Source organism: Brachyistius frenatus, unplaced genomic scaffold, assembly GCF_029030835.1.
Source record: "Brachyistius frenatus isolate BFR_SWC_R1_liver_20210118 unplaced genomic scaffold, ASM2903083v1 Contig_128, whole genome shotgun sequence".
Classification (NCBI taxonomy): domain Eukaryota; kingdom Metazoa; phylum Chordata; class Actinopteri; family Embiotocidae; genus Brachyistius; species Brachyistius frenatus.
In genome coordinates, this window is record NW_027210727.1 from 210034 (window position 1) to 230000 (window position 19967).

At 42.6% G+C, this 19967-nt stretch overlaps 1 protein-coding gene across 2 annotated transcripts; it reads left to right on the top strand.

The window, feature by feature from the left end:
* The first annotated feature begins 819 nt into the window (after nucleotides 1-819).
* clic5b (chloride intracellular channel 5b) lies at nucleotides 820-16608 on the top strand. Of its 2 annotated transcripts, none has more exons than XM_069714235.1 (6): nucleotides 820-1460; nucleotides 10896-11005; nucleotides 11113-11238; nucleotides 11868-11974; nucleotides 12186-12367; nucleotides 14978-16608. In XM_069714235.1, the coding sequence occupies exons 1-6, from the start codon at nucleotides 891-893 to the stop codon at nucleotides 15140-15142; spliced, it is 1260 nt and encodes a 419-aa protein (XP_069570336.1). In that variant the 5' UTR covers nucleotides 820-890; the 3' UTR covers nucleotides 15143-16608. The 2 variants fall into 2 exon arrangements, with proteins under 2 accessions (XP_069570336.1, XP_069570337.1); XM_069714236.1 differs by lacking the exon at nucleotides 820-1460 and adding an exon at nucleotides 4381-5136.
* The last annotated feature ends 3359 nt before the right edge of the window (nucleotides 16609-19967 follow it).

The following is a 19967-nucleotide window of genomic DNA, read 5'->3' on the forward strand; positions in this document are numbered from 1 at the left end:
TTTTCAGTGTCCTGGCTGAGGGAAGGAGGTTGTCGTCCAAGATTTCACGGTACGTGGCCCCGTCCATCCTCCCCTCGATGCGGTGAAGTCGTCCTGTCCCCTTAGCAGAGAAACACCCCCAAAGCATAATGTTTCCACCTCCATGCTTGACGGTGGGGACAGTGTTCTCGGGGTTATAGTCAGCATTTCTCTTCCTCCAAACACGGCGAGTCGAGTTGATGCCAAAGAGCTTGATTTTGGTCTCATCTGACCACATCACCTTCTCCCAAGCCTTCTCTGAATCATTCAGGTGTTCATTGGAAAACTTCAGACGGGCCTGTACATGCGCCTTCTTGAGCAGGGGGACCTTGCAGTGCTGCAGGATTTTAATCCATGACGGCGTCGTGTGTTACCAATGGTTTTCTTGGTGATTGTGGTCCCAGCTGTCTTTAGATCATTAAGAAGTTCCTCCCGTGTAGTTCTGGGCAATCAATTTATAACTTTTATATGATGTGATTTTCTGGATTTATTGTTTTATATTCTGTCTCTCGCTGTTAAAATAAACCTACCATTACAATTACAGACCGTTCATTTCTTTGTCAGTGGGCAAACTTACAAAATCGGAAAAGGATCAAATAATTATTTCCTTCACTGTATTTTCAGATATTCATTTAAAACTTAAGTACCTTCTCTGTCTAAATGCCTTTGAAGGCACAGGCCTCAGCTTTGCAGCCTTTACTTGTTAACTTTTAGGATCAAAGGTCTTTTATAAGTTATCTCTGGAATTTGCCCAGATACTTAGTCAGTCAGAGGCAGGCGGACTGCAAGCCACCACTTTGACCACTCTACATTAAACAACAAAGTCTGCATATATATATATATATATATTTTTTTTAAATAAACCAGCAAACATGGACAACATCTACGAGACAATAGTTCATGAAACCGTGGCCGAGGAGCACCGTGATGGAGCTGACAACCCAAAACACGAGAACTCAGGTGAGGCTAGGGAGGACCTGTACAGCCAGGAGCGGGTCCACGCCTCCGTGGAGGGAGAGCGCAGCTCGCTGGACTACATGAACATCAGGGACGGGGACAAACACAGCAGCTCGTCCTCTTCATCCAGTGACGAAGAAGAAATTAAAGCCGAAGATCTGGCTCAGGAAATAGTAGCGGTGACGAAGGAGGTAAAGGTGGAGGAGGTGAATGGCGAGGCCCACGACAGTTCCAGACGCTCATCCGCCTCCTCAGACTCGTCTGTCTCCCCCGGTGACCCGTGTGACGACCCGCCGATCCAGCAGATCCAGTATGAGGATAATGCCGAGGATGGCTTGATGATGGCATACACCCACCCCAAAATTGACCCGACGCCGGAAGAGTCTCTTGACTACAGCCTCAAAACTATGGACAATGTCACTCTGGATGAGAGCAGCGCTGCGCCGGCTGATCCCAGCCAGCCTGATGTGGCCCTGTTCGTCAAGGTAAGAAATATACTGTGGGCCTATAAACAGGTCAGCGGAGGACTAAACGGGAACGTCTCAGCGGGGTTGACCAGGTCAAGCATCAGCATGCCTCAGAGTTCAGCACGAAGCATTTGATAAAGCAGCTGGAGGGAAGCTGATGAACCGAGAACTAAACTTTTTGACAAAAGGCTCCTTGAAGCCATGTTGTGTTAACTTCAGGTTTTCTTTTCTGGTTAATGTTGGTGATTTAATCATTCCTTAAAGGTCTGAGCTGAAAACACAACTTATGAGCCTCCAAGATCATACGATGCTAATAATATAATGTACTGTAATAATATTAAAGCTTGTAAGTTCTAAGTGAAATTATAATTAACTTGTTAATAGCTACAACATGGTGTACTGTTGAAGCCGGGGGTCATTTAAGTAGTATTATGTGGTAGAAGTATCACTAGACTACTATGCAGGAGTATATTCAGAAATATTCATGTATTGTTTTGAGAAATGTGATGGCTGCAGGTGATTTCTTTCTGTCATAACTTTTATCTGCGGCTTTGATCATGGAGGCTGGCTGATGTAATGATTAACTTGTTTCCTGTACGGCCATAGAAACCAGGGGTGAACTCCAAGCCTGAGCCAATCCCTTTGTGTGATTTGCTGCTTTCTGTGATGTCAGTGGAGTGTGCTCTCAGTTTACTGATACAGATTGAGTGAGTGGGCTGGACTCAAGAAGCTCTGTGTGACATCAGCAAAGGCTTTTATAATAGGTCATAGTAAGGAGTGTTTCTTTTACTAAATCATAAAGTTGCTATTCCCAATCCTATCATTATTGTTACAGGCATGTCAGTACTAATATTCTATCATATCATAATGAGATTAGATATCGTATTATACCAGCTGTTCTATTATTTGCTTTTTCCCCCACTTAGTCATTATATCCACATTACTGACGCGTATTTATTAAATCTCACTGTGTATGGTCGTCCCTACAATATCATTGCAATATCAAGGTATTTAGTCAAAAAAGTGTGATATTTGATTTTGTCCACATCTTGAGCCCTACAGGAACAGGACTGAATATTAGTTTAAATAATGTTTTGTTTCCAAGAAAAGGTGTCTCTTAAACACTGCAAAATCACACAGAATGTCTGTTATGAGCTTCATCAGGCAAAGAGTTGATGTCAGTCTACATTTAACACCTTTACAATACAAAAGGGGAAAAACAACACATTTTGCACATCAATGGATATACTATCTTTATGTTGTTATATGACAATTATGATAAACATGGACCATAGTTCACTGTGGAAGTGACAACCCACCCTCTATCCCCCGGCCTTCCTATTGGAGTGACTCCAACCCGGGGGTGGATTTCCCAACAGTTTAATCTTCAACAGATGCCATAAACTAAACTGAGCAGTGCTATAAAAGTAGGAGATCACCTTTCTGAGTTGAAGCCGCCCACTACAGAAGAGGCCATCACTGCTATTACTGGGAGGCGTTTTCACACGGGACAGTTTGTTTCTAATGCTGCATGATAAGTTCTGTTTAGGATAACGCCAAACGGCACAAGATGCTCCAGGAGTCCCTGTGAAGGTTTGACGGGCCATAGAGTCTCATTCTTCGGGTTCATCTTCACTGATGGCTCCTGTTAAGTAAGACAATGTTGGGTTAAGACGTTCGGAAAGTGGGTCAACACATGAAGAGTTCAAACACTCTCCCTCACCTGATGTTGACGGTGAATGATTAGCCCAACAAGTCAGTGGTTTGAGCTTCCCTTTGTTTTAAAAGATCACAAACCACATGGTCCTTTCTTGGAAACTCTTGAAGGTTTTATCACCATCAAGGATCAAGAAATTAAATGAAAAAAAAAACATTCCACATCTTGGGAAACACATTTACATGTTGTTTTGCTTCGAGTTAGATTTTAAAAAATGAGGCAACTCTTTGTGTTTGTACATAGTTAGCTACCTTATGCATAAAGATTGAGAATACAATTCACCTGCCAGCACCTTTACAGCTCAGTAATAAACGATGTCCTCTTTCTTTAATCACTCTTTTAACCAATTTATAGGGAGATTTCTAAGCTACAGGTGGATAAGAACCTGGTGATGGAAACAGGCACTTTATATTGGCCTTTGGACAGAGCTAGGCGAGCCGTTTCCAGTTTTTGCCCTAGTTAATCATATATTCAACAAATGGGTATGAGGAGGAGTCCTATCGACCTTCTCACTCAGATAGAAAGAAAATAAATAAGTCGGTTTCCCTAAATCTTTAAATATTGCTTTAATATTCATCAAATCAGCCAAATTGAATTGATTCTCAGATCTGCATGGTGAGATGATAAAATATGAAGTTTCTTTTAAAATCCTATTTTCTGATGCTCTGTTTGTTAGCTGAAAACTGTTGACTGATCTAAAGCTGAAAGGTCTCAGCTCATTATCGTGCATAGTTTTCATCATGTGGAAGCTGCAGTCTGTAACTTTGCAAATAGACTAAAACCCAAAATAACACATTTAGAGATGATTCGTTAATTTGGCATCGTAAACACATGATAATGAACGCCTTCCTCCTCCACTGCACCCAGTAATTGGTTTGTGCTGCATGTTGTCAGCCAGGAGAGGGAGCTGCTCTATAAATAGAAACAGTAAAAAAAAAAAGAAGCCCTATCCACCACATCTGTTTCTCTTTTTATGTTCTGACTTTTGGATGGTGAGTTTTTATTTTCTGTGTTGTCTCTCTCTCTCAGAGTGTCTTTTGTCAAAAAGCCTGACAGTGCAACTCTGCTTTTAATTTTTGTTTTCCTCCTGCATTGCCATTCTTTAAATGAATGCTAATTCCAAATGAATGCTACAACCAACGCCAAGCATCAATAATTCACAGAGGAATCTTCCCCGGGTCTGCTTCTGGTGATCAAATATAACCTGCCAGAGTCAAACTCGTGAACATGAATTAAAAATGAATGCTGCTCCTCCGCTACTCTAAAACCAACAGAGTGACAGACACAGAAACTAGGAGACACAAATATCATCCCATTTCTGGCAACGTTATAGGGTGTGATGATATCTGTGAATTTTGGAAAGGCTTCTTTAATTTGATTTGATAAAAATAATCCAAAAGACCAAACGTAATGGTGGAACATAATAAAAAAAATAACAAATAAAGAGGTTTGGGGAAGATGGGTCAAATAAGACAGTATAAGTGCTTGTAATGATGTGTTGTCGTGGGAGTTTGGTTGTAGTGGTGGGAAGAGAGCGATGGGGCTCCACCCCCTGGTATGGACTGACACCTGTTCTCCACTTTGTGTCAGTGAGAGCTCGCTCTGCTATCCATCTGTGCCTAAATCAGAGCACAGGGCTCTAACTACCAACTGGACCGACTCTCAGCCTCACCTGCAGGACACAAACAAGCAAGACAACTGCTTTTACAGGACAAACAGTGGTGGAAATCTTGAATCAGGGACTAGAGCTGAAAGGAAACAGAATTTCTGTAGGTGTGAGAGATCATTCCCAGTTGAGAGAGGATCATCTTTTTTTTTTTTTTTTTTTTCTGGAGGATGTAGACCTCCACGGATGAGGAAGGATTGTAGTTTAAAAGAAAAAAAGAAACAAGACTTGAGGAGACAGCCAGTCCAGCACCAGGCGTCATGTCAACAAACGGTCAAGACAGAGACCCTGACATTGAACTTTTTGTAAAGGTAAGACAGAAACTAAACTATGATTGAAGCATTTTCTAACGTTAATGAAGATAGAGACGATATATCAGCAGAATCTTTCAGCGGAGCGTTGCTGTGTGTTACGGAAAGCTCGTGTAACTCAATAGTAGAGGTAGAGTTACTGTGGCACCGGCACACTGTGCTCTGTGTTGACCCAGGATTGTTGTGACAGTGTTACTGAAGCTGCCTGCTGATGGTAGGATGCTCACCTCAGACACAGCGGTGGTACCATTACTTCAGACCAACCTTTTTACAGGAAGGACTGCATAATGTCATGTTTTTAGTTTGGATTTATAACTGCGTGTTGGGATTATTCTCTTGGAAATGAAACAAGAGGCTCCAGTTAAGTCATCCACTGTCCTTTCATATACAAAGGATTCCTGGTATTATTCCTGTACAGCTCTTCACTAGTCACATGATGCTTGTCTGAAAATAAAGCAAAATGTTTTGAAGTGCCACCTTCAGTGGATACAGCAGTATTGTTTTGCACTCCATAACAAGATGTACTTCAGGTTCCCAGAGGAGTGTTAGAGGCAGGTGACTCCACCTGGGGCAGGTGAGGTGGACACAGGTGGGGAAGGCTGATGTGCCGGCACTGACCCAATTAGGTGTTGTGAAGGCGGGCTTCAGCCAATCCACCTCCTAGGAAACCGGCCAGCTGGTTTAAGTTCACCAACAACACAATCAGCACCCTTATGTCTGGGTATTCACTGTGTTGTTTTGTTTTAGCACAAGAGAGACACTGTATGTCCAGACAGCTAACTAGTGTGGCTCAATGATTTGTCTGTTGTGTCACATTTAGTTGGAGATTGTAAACTGGTAATTATTTTAGCTAATATTGTTTTTCATGAAATTAAACTCACTTTAGGGCCCGTTGTGAATTGTAGCGCCAAACTGATGCACAAACTTTATGTACAGGACATTTAGAGAGTGTTTATTTTTTGTATTATTATTATTGTAGCTGCAATGCTAATATTAGTTTATTTCTCTGGCTGTCATCTGAGATGTGACCTACATGGGCCGAGAACTGTCCTGCAATGCTAGACAGGAGCCCCACATACTGTAGAGCAGGAATCAGGCTGCTGTGGTGCAAGTCAGAATATTTGTGGATTGTTGAAGCGCTCAGTGGACTACAGGCTGCACGGTGGGGAAGCATGCAGTGTCATGGTCACAGGCCGTGTCTGCATATTTCAGGACCCTTGTTAGGCCATTTACGCCTGATCGCCATTATTTAAGCTGACCGCATCTATTTTACGTAATCGCTTGAATTGTCTTCATTCATCTGTGTAAAAACAGCTGGATGAAACTCACAGCAACAACATATTTCCACCACACATTTCCCACTGTTTAAAGTTTGATTGTCACACGTTTAATGATGTCATCTCGTTGTGCTCTTTGTTTCTTGATGGTTTAATGGCACACGAGCGGAGAATTAGCGCCACCAGCTGTTTATCTCGAGAAACAGCATGTTGATGACTGTAGACACCATCTTTCGGTTGTTTTTGTTTACAAAGTCTAAAAGGCAAACAGGAATGTAATCTTTATTTATATGTTCCAAAGTTCAATGCGAATATGTGGCTCTTCCTCTTCTTCATAAGATCCATGTGTAGTATTAAACTACGATTGAGCTTCAACTGTAACTATAATAAAAAGTAGTTAAAATTTCTAATCACAGTCACCAACTAAAATGTCATAAATGTGACAGCCCTAACTCCAGTTATGAAGACACAAGCATGACATGATACACTGAGTGGCCATCAGAGCTTTCATTAAGCAGCCTTTTGCTTGTCTTGATGTTCTAATAAATATCAACTGTTTTTAATATTATAACTTTGGCTCATGCAAACGTGGCCATTATAGACAACGAAGAGAAGAGATTTCCTCAGCACCAAACAGGAAGCAGCAAAGCAGGTACAGGCACCTGTAATAACTGGGGGCCGTTAATGTCTGGCAGTAAATCATAAGAAATCGGGGTGCGAAGTTTGAAACATGTTGGTGTTCTCCAGGTGTTGGGGCGCCATTGGAAAAAAAACAACAACAAAAAATATGATCAGTTGCATTATGGGAAGTGCAGGGTCCAGCAATAGAATAAAGGGGTCAGGATGACTGCATGTCTATTGCAACAATATTGGCCATTCCTATTTGAATCCGTCTCTAATCCGAGTCTGGAAGAATAACACTAAATTACTTGTGTTCCTTTGAGCCTAAAAATCTGATCTTTCTATTAGAACAAAGTGCATTTGTACAGTTGAGTTGAAAAGGGTTAAGGGTCCCATATTATGCTATTAAATAATTACAGTCAAATAAACAAGGAATTATTTTGTTCACACTCCCTTGCTAATAACACGCCGTCACTTATTCCAATTAAAATATGTGGTCAGACAAACCAAGGGCCCCGATGCCCAGTTATAATGTAGTATGTACCGTATGTACGATGGATCATATGAAGTAACTTTGCCTCCGGGAGACCCCTCTCACCATCACATCACTCAGCGGCTCCATACACTCTCGTTCCTCGTGCCTACGGGTCTAGTTGTGTGTGACAGCTTTTGTCCTCGGTGTTCTAGATGATGATTGGCTATTATATGCCGGCTGCGTATTGTGTTACCGCCGTGCGACTGAGCCTAGCCATAACAATGCACAGGCAGAAGCCTCACATGCACACAGACAGCATGACAGCACTGAGAGCATCAATGGCTGGCGCGCATACAGTTGGCTCAGCTACTTTCAGACTGACAGCTCGTTTTTCTGGTCTTTGCTGGGAGCCTCGTCCTCATGTAATGAAAGGCCAAATGTTTTCTGTGCAGTATCTTTTATTGTAAAGTGATTGCTGGTGCTGCATTCAAGTAAATCATCTAAATGTTATATTTGATATCAGCCATCAAACCCTACTTTAGTAATAGAAATATTTAAATGGCACACAATGAAATTAACGTACTGGTTTCTTAAAATTAAGAGAGTTTAATTTCCAGATCATGAATGCACTGAACAACTCCACCTGTCATATCTCACCCCGTTGACCGTGAGGTCAGTGCTCTTGTTCTGCTGCAACTGCAGGCTGCAGGTCAGGTGCTGCACTCTGTGCCCCAGTGGCCATTGAACCAGGTGATGGAATCACTATGTATAATTCAGCGGGGCCAGTGGATCAGGTGTCACTGTTGGTGCTCTGCTGCGTGTCCATACATGTCGACACATGATATCACTACGAGTGTGTGTGATGGAGAGGAAGTGATTCTAAGTCGTGTCGCGGTCAGAGGGAAAACATGCATATTGAATATTTTCATATGGTCCTTTTTCATTTAACAATGTTGGAAAAAATGTTTAATTCTGAAGAAAATAGTGAAACCACTTCAAATCCATTTGGATTTCTCTGAACTTGGATTGCTTACTTTTTGGCATTTGGTCAACTTCTTTTATCTGTCAGGCAGACCGTGCTGCTTTTGTTACATACCCAATTGTATTTGGACACTGGGTTGTATAAGAAGTGGTGTACATTTACTCAAGTACTTACAGTACTTAAGAACAAAGTTGAGGCACTTCATGCTTTGCCTGAGCATCTTTTTTCCCGGCAACTTTACACTTCCAATCCTTCTAATCTGATACAATTTAGAGGAAAATATTGTACCTCTGCAGTGAAGCTTTAGTTACTTGTTACTAATAAATATTGAAGATTTCACATACAAATATTGGCATGAAACAATACAATCCACTATCACGCATTAACCCTTAAAATCAAAGGCTATTTTCCACCTGAAAAACACACCAGTAACAGCTCCACAACTGTGAGGTCGAAAACAACAACCTACAGCTCGATGTATCAGAGAAATGTGTGAGAATGTGGAAATACACTTTCTGAAATTTGAAAAATCTAGCATTTTTATGTTTAATCAAAACTATAAATTTGAAGCTAAATAACAGCCTTAAATCATCGAGTCAACAACAGTGATGTTACTGAACCTCTTCTAAAAGCTCTCGATTGGAACTGTTGCAACAGTGAAGCACAACAATGTTTTATCTATTTGAGTCTCAGTCGTACGAGTCGACCTCTTCATCGAAGTGACACGCTCTGCCACCTTCTGAAAATACAGGCAGACTGCATTTTAATAACACGTACACCCTGTGTCAGTTCAAGGTGGAAGGGGCTCAACTAGCCAACAGTATAGAAAATACACATATACTTATACAACTGTATATAATACACGAGCTCCAACTCGACTAACTACAACAGTAAAATGTTAATTACACTTCAGTGCATTGGTAATAATAAACTCATCTGATAATATCTAATTGTTTAAAATTCACAGAGATCAGTGATACTTTTATCTTTGACACTTTTCTAGTAATACATACATAATTTTACTTGATTATATTTCCAGTGTAGCACTTTCACTTGCCATGGAGTCATATAAGTAATTTTACCTGGTCTGATTAAAAGATCTGAATATTTCTCTCAACATTCAGTACAAGTTAAGTATTCCCAAAGTGTTCAGTCCTCATCACACGTTTTCTAACAACAAATTCGTGGCTCGCATTTATGTTTAAATTTATGCAGGAAACTCTCCTCTGAGCAGCCATATTAGAAAAATAACAAGATAACTATCACCTAATCCAAATATGTATTTAACCGACGACAGTAAGTTTTCAATCTTGTGATCAAAGCGTCACATACTTGATTTTCACTGCACCAATCCCTGTGAATATGGCAACAAGATCTCAGCAGTAAGTGGATGCATGTTCCTGCACTCAAACCTCTGGTTAACTGGGATGAAACAGAGTACAGGCTCCCAAACTTTTCACACCATGTGCCACAATGTACTAAGTCAAATTTGCCAAATTCCCCCTTCCCGGAGCAGATATCCCCCCAAAAAATTAATACAATAAAACTACCCAATTTAACTACAATGGCCTCATACACTATATAACAACAAAACAAGGCTATGGGTTCAAAATAAAAAATACATTTATGTCTCCTGCTAGAAGAGGTGCCACTTGGCGGCTCAGCTGGCGACTCCAACGCCTCCTCAGCATTGAAAAGCGACACTTCCAGAGCTTTGCTCTTAACTGTTTTTTGGACCCTACAGTCATTTCAACATGACTTTTATTCTGCTCGCCAAAATCAACAAATGAGGAATCACAATCCGATTGTGTCAAGCTAACTTTAGCATTATGCTATGTCCGACATCACATCACATCACATCACATCACCCATGTGGCTAAGCACAGGCAAATCTTATTCCTACGTTACTGAAATGGTTGACAACTTTCTACATTACTGTCAAGTATATATGTAATGACTATTGTCTGGAATAAAATGAAATGAAATAACAATTTTGTGGACTTGGGCCAGCAGGAGTGCAAATTAAGCCTTTCAGCAAGACTCTTGTGTGCCACAAGGTGGAGCCTCGCGTACCACCTGTGGTACACATACCACAGTTTGGGAAACATTGGAGCATAAAAAGAACACCAGCACACTGTAGAGCTGCCTTGCAATAAATAAATACAAGTGTACTTTGATAAATGTAGAATTTTTCAGGTTAGATTTATTGAGACTGCACTGGTTGTTGATTCAACTCTCCACAGCACGGTCATTTTTTATACTGCAGTTACTGCTGCGGTCACTCTGTTCCTGTTATTTTATTCCTCCACTGTATGCTTGTGTTTGCCTGTATAAGCTACAGTGTATGTCCACAGTATGTCATAATTCACTGATCTGTTTCATGTCATCTTGTGTTTGTGTGCAGGCAGGCAATGATGGAGAAAGCATTGGCAACTGTCCCTTCTCTCAGCGTCTCTTCATGATCCTCTGGCTCAAAGGAGTCGTGTTCAATGTCACGACCGTCGACCTCAAGAGGTCAGGATACAGAGACGCAGCAAGCTTCCCCGCACAAAAGGCACCCTTAAGAGTATGCGCTAAGCTTTGCTCCTCATGACGTCCTGCCTTCTTTATGCCCGACACAGAAAGCCGGCAGATCTGCACAACCTGGCTCCGGGGACACACCCTCCTTTCCTGACCTTCAACGGAGAGGTCAAGACAGACATCAACAAGATTGAAGAGTTTCTGGAGGAAACGCTCTCTCCTCCAAAGTAATTCAGCTACAAGGTTTTAAAACACTTTGAGCTCAGTGTCAGATTAGACCACTGACTACACACATCCTGCTTTTAGCTAGATTTATTTCACTTCAGGAACACTGTTGAAAGAACAGGAAACTCTTTAGTCCAGTAAAAGAGTGCGGCATTAGATGAAGTCTGACGTTAACTGATATGTTTGTTGTTTATGGCTGCTGTAAATCATTTGGGAATATATGTGCATCAGGTACTTTCGGACATTTAATTCTTAGAAACAAAAACCTAAAGTGTCTCCATCGAAAGCTACACTGACAGCAGCCACAACGTTTGTGTCATTTCAGCAAAGTCAAGACAGGTTTATTATTTTTGTTATTGTCATTCAAAAACAAACAAAAAAATGACCTAAAAAACATCAGAGCCTGTGTGTGAGCATTTCCAGAGAAAAATGTCAGATTAACTAAATCTTTCTTTTACTGCCTGTAAAGTTTTTTACATTATAAATGGACCTTAGTGTGAGAGAGCTTAAGGGGCGCGCAGCCAACTCGGTGCGAGTGTGTAACATGTTTTAAGCCCCAGTCCAGGTGTTAATGCTATCCAGATGGCTCGGTCTGACTGCGTCTCCTGCCTCTGTCCCCCCGCCTGCTCAGGTATCCCAAACTGGCTGCCAAGCAGAGAGAGTCCAACACAGCTGGAAATGACATCTTCGCCAAGTTCTCGGCCTACATCAAGAACACCAAACCAGAAGCCAACGCCGGTGGGCCGCTCATTTTGTGCCATTTACACTCACAGACGTAAACGCACAACAGAACAAGATTAAAAAAAAATACATGGCAGTCATTATAATATTGCTCCACTAGGTAGTAGCAGAGTCCGGTATTTGGACTCGACTCAGGCTTGACTCGTGTAGTTTGCTGTGCTGCCACCTAGTGAGTTATGGTCACTTTCTACTATGCTTGTGCATGTAGTTCTAGAGAAAGGTTTAACCCGAGCCCTGCAGAAGCTGGATGACTACCTGAACAGCTCGCTGCCAGACGAGATCGATGCAGACAGTATGGAGGAGGAGAAAGGCTCCAACCGATGCTTCCTGGACGGGAACGAGCTCACTCTCGCAGACTGCAACCTGCTGCCCAAACTGCACATAGTCAAGGTAAAGAAAGAGGAGGAGAATAAGGATTAGGGTTTACTAGACCACATTTGTTTTTGATAAATAGGAAAAAAGAACCTTTGATTTTTGTTATTTTGGACATCTAAATGTGAACAACAGTGAAACTCGTCTTGTTTAAAAACTCATGCATTGCACTCCTTTTTGGTGACATGTAGACAACATGATGTCACATCAAAACAGTTCCAGTATAAACATAACCAGCAACCACCAACAAGCTCTCCGAAATGAAGATAAATTGTTTCTTTCTCCAGCCATGCAAGAAAAAAAAAAAATAATAACGTAGTCCAGTACATAAAGTTGGCTACAGTGTCTATGTCTCCTTTTGCAAGAGTATGAAGCATAAAAACGGCTTTTCTACTGTTTAACCAGTGAAGAGGTAAAGCAAGGTCAGTCTGTTGCTTCAAATATATCAACAACTTTGGGTTTTTGTCGTCTGACCTTTCCACCAGTGCAACCTGCAGCTGTGTGACCAGACACCTGCACAACTAATCGCATTCCCATCAGCTTCATTTGTCCTTGCCGTTGTTTAGTGTATACAATAACTATTTAGCTCCTTTACTTCTATTAAAGTACCAATGCTGCAGTGTAAAAGTAAAAGTCTCCTATTCAAGTAAAAGTACAAAAGTATTGGCATCGAAATATAGTTAAAGAACCTAAAGTAACAGTGGCCATTTCAGAATTACATTATTTTATGGGATAATAATTCCTGATTCATTCATGCCAGCATCACTTTAACGTTGCAGCTGGAGTACTTAATAATCTGATGGGTAGCGTCATCTCTAATTATACACCATAATTGATACAAATTATTAATCTGAATGACTAGAAACTAAAAGGTACAAAGTACAATGTTTGTTTGCAACATATAGAAGATGAAGGTAGCATAACAAGGAAGTAATGATGTGAAACTCAATTTCCTTAAACATCTCGTCTACTTGAGTAAATGTACTTCGTTACATTCCACCAATAATAATAATAATAAAAAATAAAAAAAACCCAGATGTTAGAAGGTTGGGCGTGAAAGTGACAAGCAAGCATTCACACCTGAAGGCGATTAAGAGCGCAACATTAATTGAACCCTCTGTGGATTAAATGAAATGCGCCTGCGGTCCGAGGGAGAAGACCGGAGCATCCGGACAAAACGGGAAACCGCGCAAACTTTTCCCCCCGCAGCCTGCAGCCTGCCTCCACGAGGGAACCGTGTTGATGACTGCACCACCTCCGCCCCCATCTCACCCCGTTTAAAATGTACCTAATCCCTCAATAGCCATGTGGCGTTACTGACAGAAACGTTCCCGTTGACTTGTGGCGTGTTTCACTTACAGCGGATGGAGGACCCGGGGTGAACTTTACTCCCGAGTTCACTTCTTCTTCATGCCGCCGGGTTAGCATCCCAGATGATAACAACGCTGTGTTTTGCGGTTGAACGCCGCAGCCTCACGTCCACAGATAGAAGTCGGACAGGACTGTGCGGACGACCGATTTAATGAGTCACAAGTAAGACGGAAGCGCTAATGAACGGCAATAGTCACTGCAACTTCCACTGCCGTTGAACGTGCGGGGCGGCCATCTTGGTTGTTGACGTTCAGTCGGAAATCCGCCTTCAGGTGTCGTGCTAATTTAAATGACCCACCCGGAAGTCGGAAATTCCGGCTTCTCTGCTCCAATGGAAGGCAGCGATGAATGAACAGCACAGAAGATGCCTACAAACATTGTTGAAAGTCCATTTTTATTCTATCTGTGAGATGAGATGAGGCAGGCTGGGGAATGCAGGTTAAACAAAGCTAAACTGCAACAACAGCTCATCAAAAAATAGTCGACCTCTCCGACGGCACTGAACATAACAGTGACTATGAGCAGATCAGCCATCACATTAAAACCACAAACTGGTCAAGCATAAAGAACGATACACAGCCAAGCAATAAATGCTCCCTTCATAAGGATCATAATGTTCAGTTGTTATTCGATCTGATTGAGAGATGTGTAGATTTATTGAGGCTGAATAGTCATTTTGGAGACTGTAACTTGTGGTGCTGCTGAACTGAACTGGGTTGATTTTTATATGCATTTAAATGAATTGGGTTGACATTAGGTGGGTGGGGGGGGGGGCTGGTCAATGGTGCGTTCATGAGCAACTGGGACGTGGGAACTGCAGAGTGGGGAAATACACATGAACACCGTTGAATTAGGAATATCCCACTAGGGAAGTGAGAGGTCTTTGAGAAGCAGGGTTGACGTCACTTGGCATGGCAGCATGTGCAGTGAGAGGGAGAAATGTATGGAAATAAGGTGAAATAGGCAGACTCGGTTGTGGGAGTTTGCTAGCTGTGTTAAATGTTCACAAAACCAATACATAAAAAAATATATAGAAATGCAGTGTACAAATAACAGTGACCTCCTTAGCTCCATTTTGTTTCTGTATTGGTTTATTTGGATGTCAACGAGGCTGTTTGTCACTTTTCCGGGGGGGCCGCCATGTTGTCTGTTTGTGAACTCCCTCAACTTTGGAAGAGGGACATTCCCAAACAGAAACTTCCCCAATTCCCAGATGCCTGGTTGCACAATAAGTAAAAGCTTGGCCTTCTCTCCTAGGTTGTTGCTAAGAAGTACCGCGACTACGACATCCCCTCCGACATGTCGGGGGTGTGGCGGTATCTGCAGAACGCCTACACGCATGATGAGTTCACCAACACCTGTGCTGCTGACGCTGAGATCGAGACGGCCTACAAAGACGTGGCGAGGAGACTGGCCAAGTAACTTGCCGGCTGACCTGAGCTGTAACAAACTAAACCAGCATCACACAACATACAAAAATATACATAACTTCTGAACATGCATAAGACTGTCCTTTTGAGTCTGCTTCAGTGGTATTTTCAGAAACCTGAGATTTTTGTCTGTCATAGTAAACGGGTCCGATGTCTGTGTCTCTGGGTGGCTTATACTCCTTTACAACCCCTGATTTGATGGATTTCAGAAATTCAGCACACGGTGTATATGGTATTTCAATCACATAAGCAGACATGGCGGAGCAGAAGTGGAGCAGAGGATAAATCAAACTCATTTAACTTGATTCACAATTCAAAACCAGGTTCAAATTCTGCTGCTGTGCAACTTCTGACATAACTCTTTTCGCTTAAACATGATTGTGTCCGTCGGTATTTATTTCTCATCACACAAAGCTCTCTTTCATACGTCCTCCGCCACACGGCCAAACGCTTTACTAGCTGCTGATGTCAGGGTCGTTCACTTTATTTATTCCCAAGCCCACAGGAGTCTAGTCTGACTCTAGTGTTTATTATCAAGCTCTGGCTCCCGGGGAGACACCTTGATTCATCTCTGATTGATGATTGACGCTAATTGTCTGCTGAATATGACTGCTACAAGCTGCACTTTCTTTTTTCGATAGTCGCTGCTGCAGAGCTTTTTTTGTTTTGTTTCCTCAAGCTTATATGTATCTTGAAATTCACTCCTGCTTCTGAAAGTTTGATTTTAATAATAAAAAAAAAAGATTTAAAAAATAAGTTTATATGCTCATACAAAAAGACAAAATGTAGCTAATGACAGCATTAATTACTTAGAAGAAAGGTAGTCTGTGAATTGCTTGCATGCATGAATCCGTTATATTGAAAGCTGATACAGAGCCTTTTGAAATATGAAAATACATGTGCCTTTATTTGGAAGTATCAGAAATCCATGCCAATGTCACTGATTGACTCATTCTGAAATCTGTATCGCAGCCAGAGCGAAGACATTTGTTTAGCCTCCAGCTATTAGTGTTCAGTCGAGGTATTGATTTTGTCTTAAGTTACACATGATATTATAAATGGAGAGCGTATTTATTTAGCAGCCCCAATCAGGCCTGATTAGGTAGAGCCATTAGTGCTGCGATGAAAAGTGCCTTGCAGGCCAGGTCCGCGATGGTCAGGAGCTCTGCCCTCCAGCCCTTCATCAGAAAGACATTTCCTCCGCTCCGAGGAGTCCATCAACATCCGCCGCCTAAAAGTTAAAGTTCAAAAGTTTCATTGTCCATGCAGACGGGGGTGGAAATTTGTCTTGGGGCTTATCGTCTTTGGCGTGGTGTCAGGCTGCAACTATAGCGAGACTTCCTTGAGGAACCATAAGGCTCTTGTGTGGTTTGGACAAACATATGATATGAAATTGGAGCATGATGACTGAGAGGCTTGCTCACTGCAAAGCTCCACAAATAAAATAATATTTTCACAGATCTGCTTCTGCCTTTTCTTTTCTTTCCCAGCAAGGTGATCAATCAGCACTGATACGTGCAGATTGTCAGGAGGGGGCGGGGGGTGGGGGGGAAGGGGGAGAGAGAGAGATACACGGAGCAGCCGGGTTCTGAAAAGGGTTAAAGTGTGCCTGACTGAGCTGATCAAATCCAGTGGTGCAGGTCTGTTTCTCTATCCATAACAGAGAGAGAGAGAACGGAGGGGAGAGCAAGGGAGAGTGATGACCGTTGACAGGCTTAAATAGAGGCTTCCATGCCAGGGATCAAACGCCATCCCTCTTCTCCACTCTCTCATTAAGACGGAAAACCCGAGCGCCGCCATCCGATCTGTCTCCATTTTTCCTCAAAGGAGTCTAACTTGAAAGATCTGCGCCTGTCGGATTTACAATGGTGGGCGAGTGGTGTTTACTGAGACGCGGTCTTGCCAGAAACAACAGTCAAAGAAAATAAATGGAGCCTGCCTAGTGTTTCCACAGGAGTAAGGAAATATGGAGCGAGACTTGTGCCTTGCTGTTTGGTAATTAGTACCTAAACATCCCTGTCCTTGGATCCCATCGCTCACATCCAACATTTCTGCAGGCTGGATAATATACAGTGGAGCATTAGCGTCAAACACGTCTGGTCATGGGGCCTGGCACGCCACATTAATCTGTTATTACTCTCCCAGTGGCTCTACCAGTCGCTGGCCTTGGCTTGGCCACCATAGCACTCTGGTCTGACAGGGGACTCACACACACTGCACTTCTATAGCCAGGTTTACTAAACCTTTTCAGCTCAGGCATAAATTGTGTAAATTGAGTCTTGCTTTGAGACCTGAGCTGATTAAAACAAACTGGTGTGTTTGACGTGTGAGGACCCACCAGAAACAGACCTGTGATCAAATTAAGGGCCAGATCCCATAGTTTAAGAAATACTGCCATACAGGCCTCAATGCACCCCCAAGTCAAATATAGCTGCTGCTTACCATAAATATTGCCCCCGGGAGAGAAACCTATATGTTTCAGCCTGAGGTGAAGTTTAGTTTTCCCTCCTCCTGTCCTTCTCTTTTTAGTAGAAAACCTGTGTGCATGTTTCTGAACTGCAGCCGTAGAGGAAAAGGGCTTCACTTGTTGTGACAATTTTGGCTCCTTCGCTTTGGATTTGTCAGTATGATCATACACCAACCCATTATCATGGCAAAGCGTGAAATAGACACGCCGGTCCACTGCAGGCAAAGCGTGGAATAACTTTGAGTAACTTTTGCGTGTAACTTTCACGCCTAGACAGTGCAACGTGTCTATTTCACGTTTTGCCGTGATGTGTTGTTGCATTCACAGACCACACACAGCCCAAGTTTGTAACGTCGAAGTCACAGAGCGTAGCAGCATTTTTTTTCTCAAATACAAATAGCTAAATCTCTAAATGAAGCCGAAAGGTTGTCTGAAAACCTTTATTACAACTCTCAAAACTATTTGGATAAAGAAAATATTCTGAATACTGTTTCCCAAGTTGCACTGCCTTTTCATAACCCAAATAAAGATGGTAACCGGAACATTTCCTCTGTCAATTTAATACTTTTTTTGTCAAATTTCTGGCATATCTGAGTCTATCTGAGACATAATTGCAAATTATTTTCCTCTAACAACACAGAATATTTGTATCCAGGTGGATATAAGAGAAATGCCGTTAAAAAAACAAACAGTTGCACCAATTGTGAAACTATCTTCCAACTTTCTCAAAGAGAGACAGATACTTTGCTCTGTGATTTAATGTCGTGATGATACAAGCGAGGCACTACTTAAATCAGACACACAGTTTAAAGATAAATAAAAAGAAGGGAGCAGAGATTCAACCCTTCTTTTCTATTAAAATGCTGCTTCCTTTCACTCTCTGCTGTGATCCCTCTGGCCGGTTAATGACTGACATGTGACGTCCCCATCAGCCCGCTGAGAAGGTGCGAGCTGAGGTCGTCCATGCCCGAGGAGGAAGCGTCTAATCAGAGCACAGGAACCCGCATGTCGTAACAGGAGATCATGTTTAAAAATGAGGCACAAGACGAGTCCTCATCTCTTCCAGTCGGAGACAGAGAGCATCTCGGGGAGGATCAAATTCTCACCAGGTCGCCCCCCTCCTCCTCCTCCTCCATCATCATCCCCTCCTCCCCTGCTCGGCTGCCCTCTGAGGTTTGAGTGACTTGTGGTGAAGCTTGATGGGGATTATTGATCTGCCTGGCGCGCGCCTGCGGTTTCGGCGTAAAGACTGACGACCTCACCAGAGAGAGGATTCTTGGCACCCTCGTCTCCAGATGATGATGGAGGCTGGGACCGACCCTGGGCCTGTCGTGGGCCTGAAGTGAAGAGCTTGAGGCCAGGTGATCAAGGCGAGGGTGTATTTAAATAATCAGGCCCAAATTCAGGCAGAAGATAACAATAAACATATCTGATTGGCTTTTTTGGAGACGAGTCGTGGACGTGAGTAACCGTGTCTGCAGACAGCAGAGCCCTGAGGGTATTTATGCTCTCGGTTAGATCCACTGGTTAAGGTTTCAGTTCCAGTTGCAAAACCACATGAAATAATGGTCGGTCACTGGAGAAGGATGTGGACACTGTGCTAATTATGTGAGATGATGATGTCAGGTATTGATACCTACTAGTGAGCCAGGACTTCTCTCTCCCTCTCTCTGCCCTGTTCCAACGTATATATATAACCGCACTGTGGTGACCACACCGGCTACACGACCACACTCACATCCACATGTCGGACATGTCTGGATCCTCAGCAGCCCTCACACATCCGCACTGTCAGGCGGGCGCTCACTTTATCATTCATAGTTGTAAATCATCGCTTCGCCTGCAGGAAACACGCAGCATTTTATTTTCCAGTCATAAACCATAAAACCTGCCTCTAACACGAGTTATGATCCTTGGAGACAGAGAGGATGAATGTCTAAAGCAGAAGCAGACACGACGGCGGGCATCCTTCATCCCCTCCTCTCTCTTTTTAAAAAATTTTTTTTGCCTGGCATCCCCACGTGGCTCGTGGGTCACGTGGTGGATTTATTCCCCCCCCCCCCCCCCAAAAAAAAAAGCTCTGACATGATTGAAATGTCACCAGGGTTATATGTCATCCGGTTGTGAACTGGATGTCTGTGACTGCTCTGAATTACCAGTCCATTAGTTCTCAATTAACACTCTCCTGATAAAGTTTTAACAGCCCTTCATCTGACAGAAAGAACACATAGAGCTCCTTCATGCTTGGTTTCAGGCGAAGATGGGGCCCCTGCCCACATTTTTGAAATTTTATTGCCTGGCTCAAACCTATGGAAAAGGCCTGTTTTGCATGAATATTTGGCACCGAGCG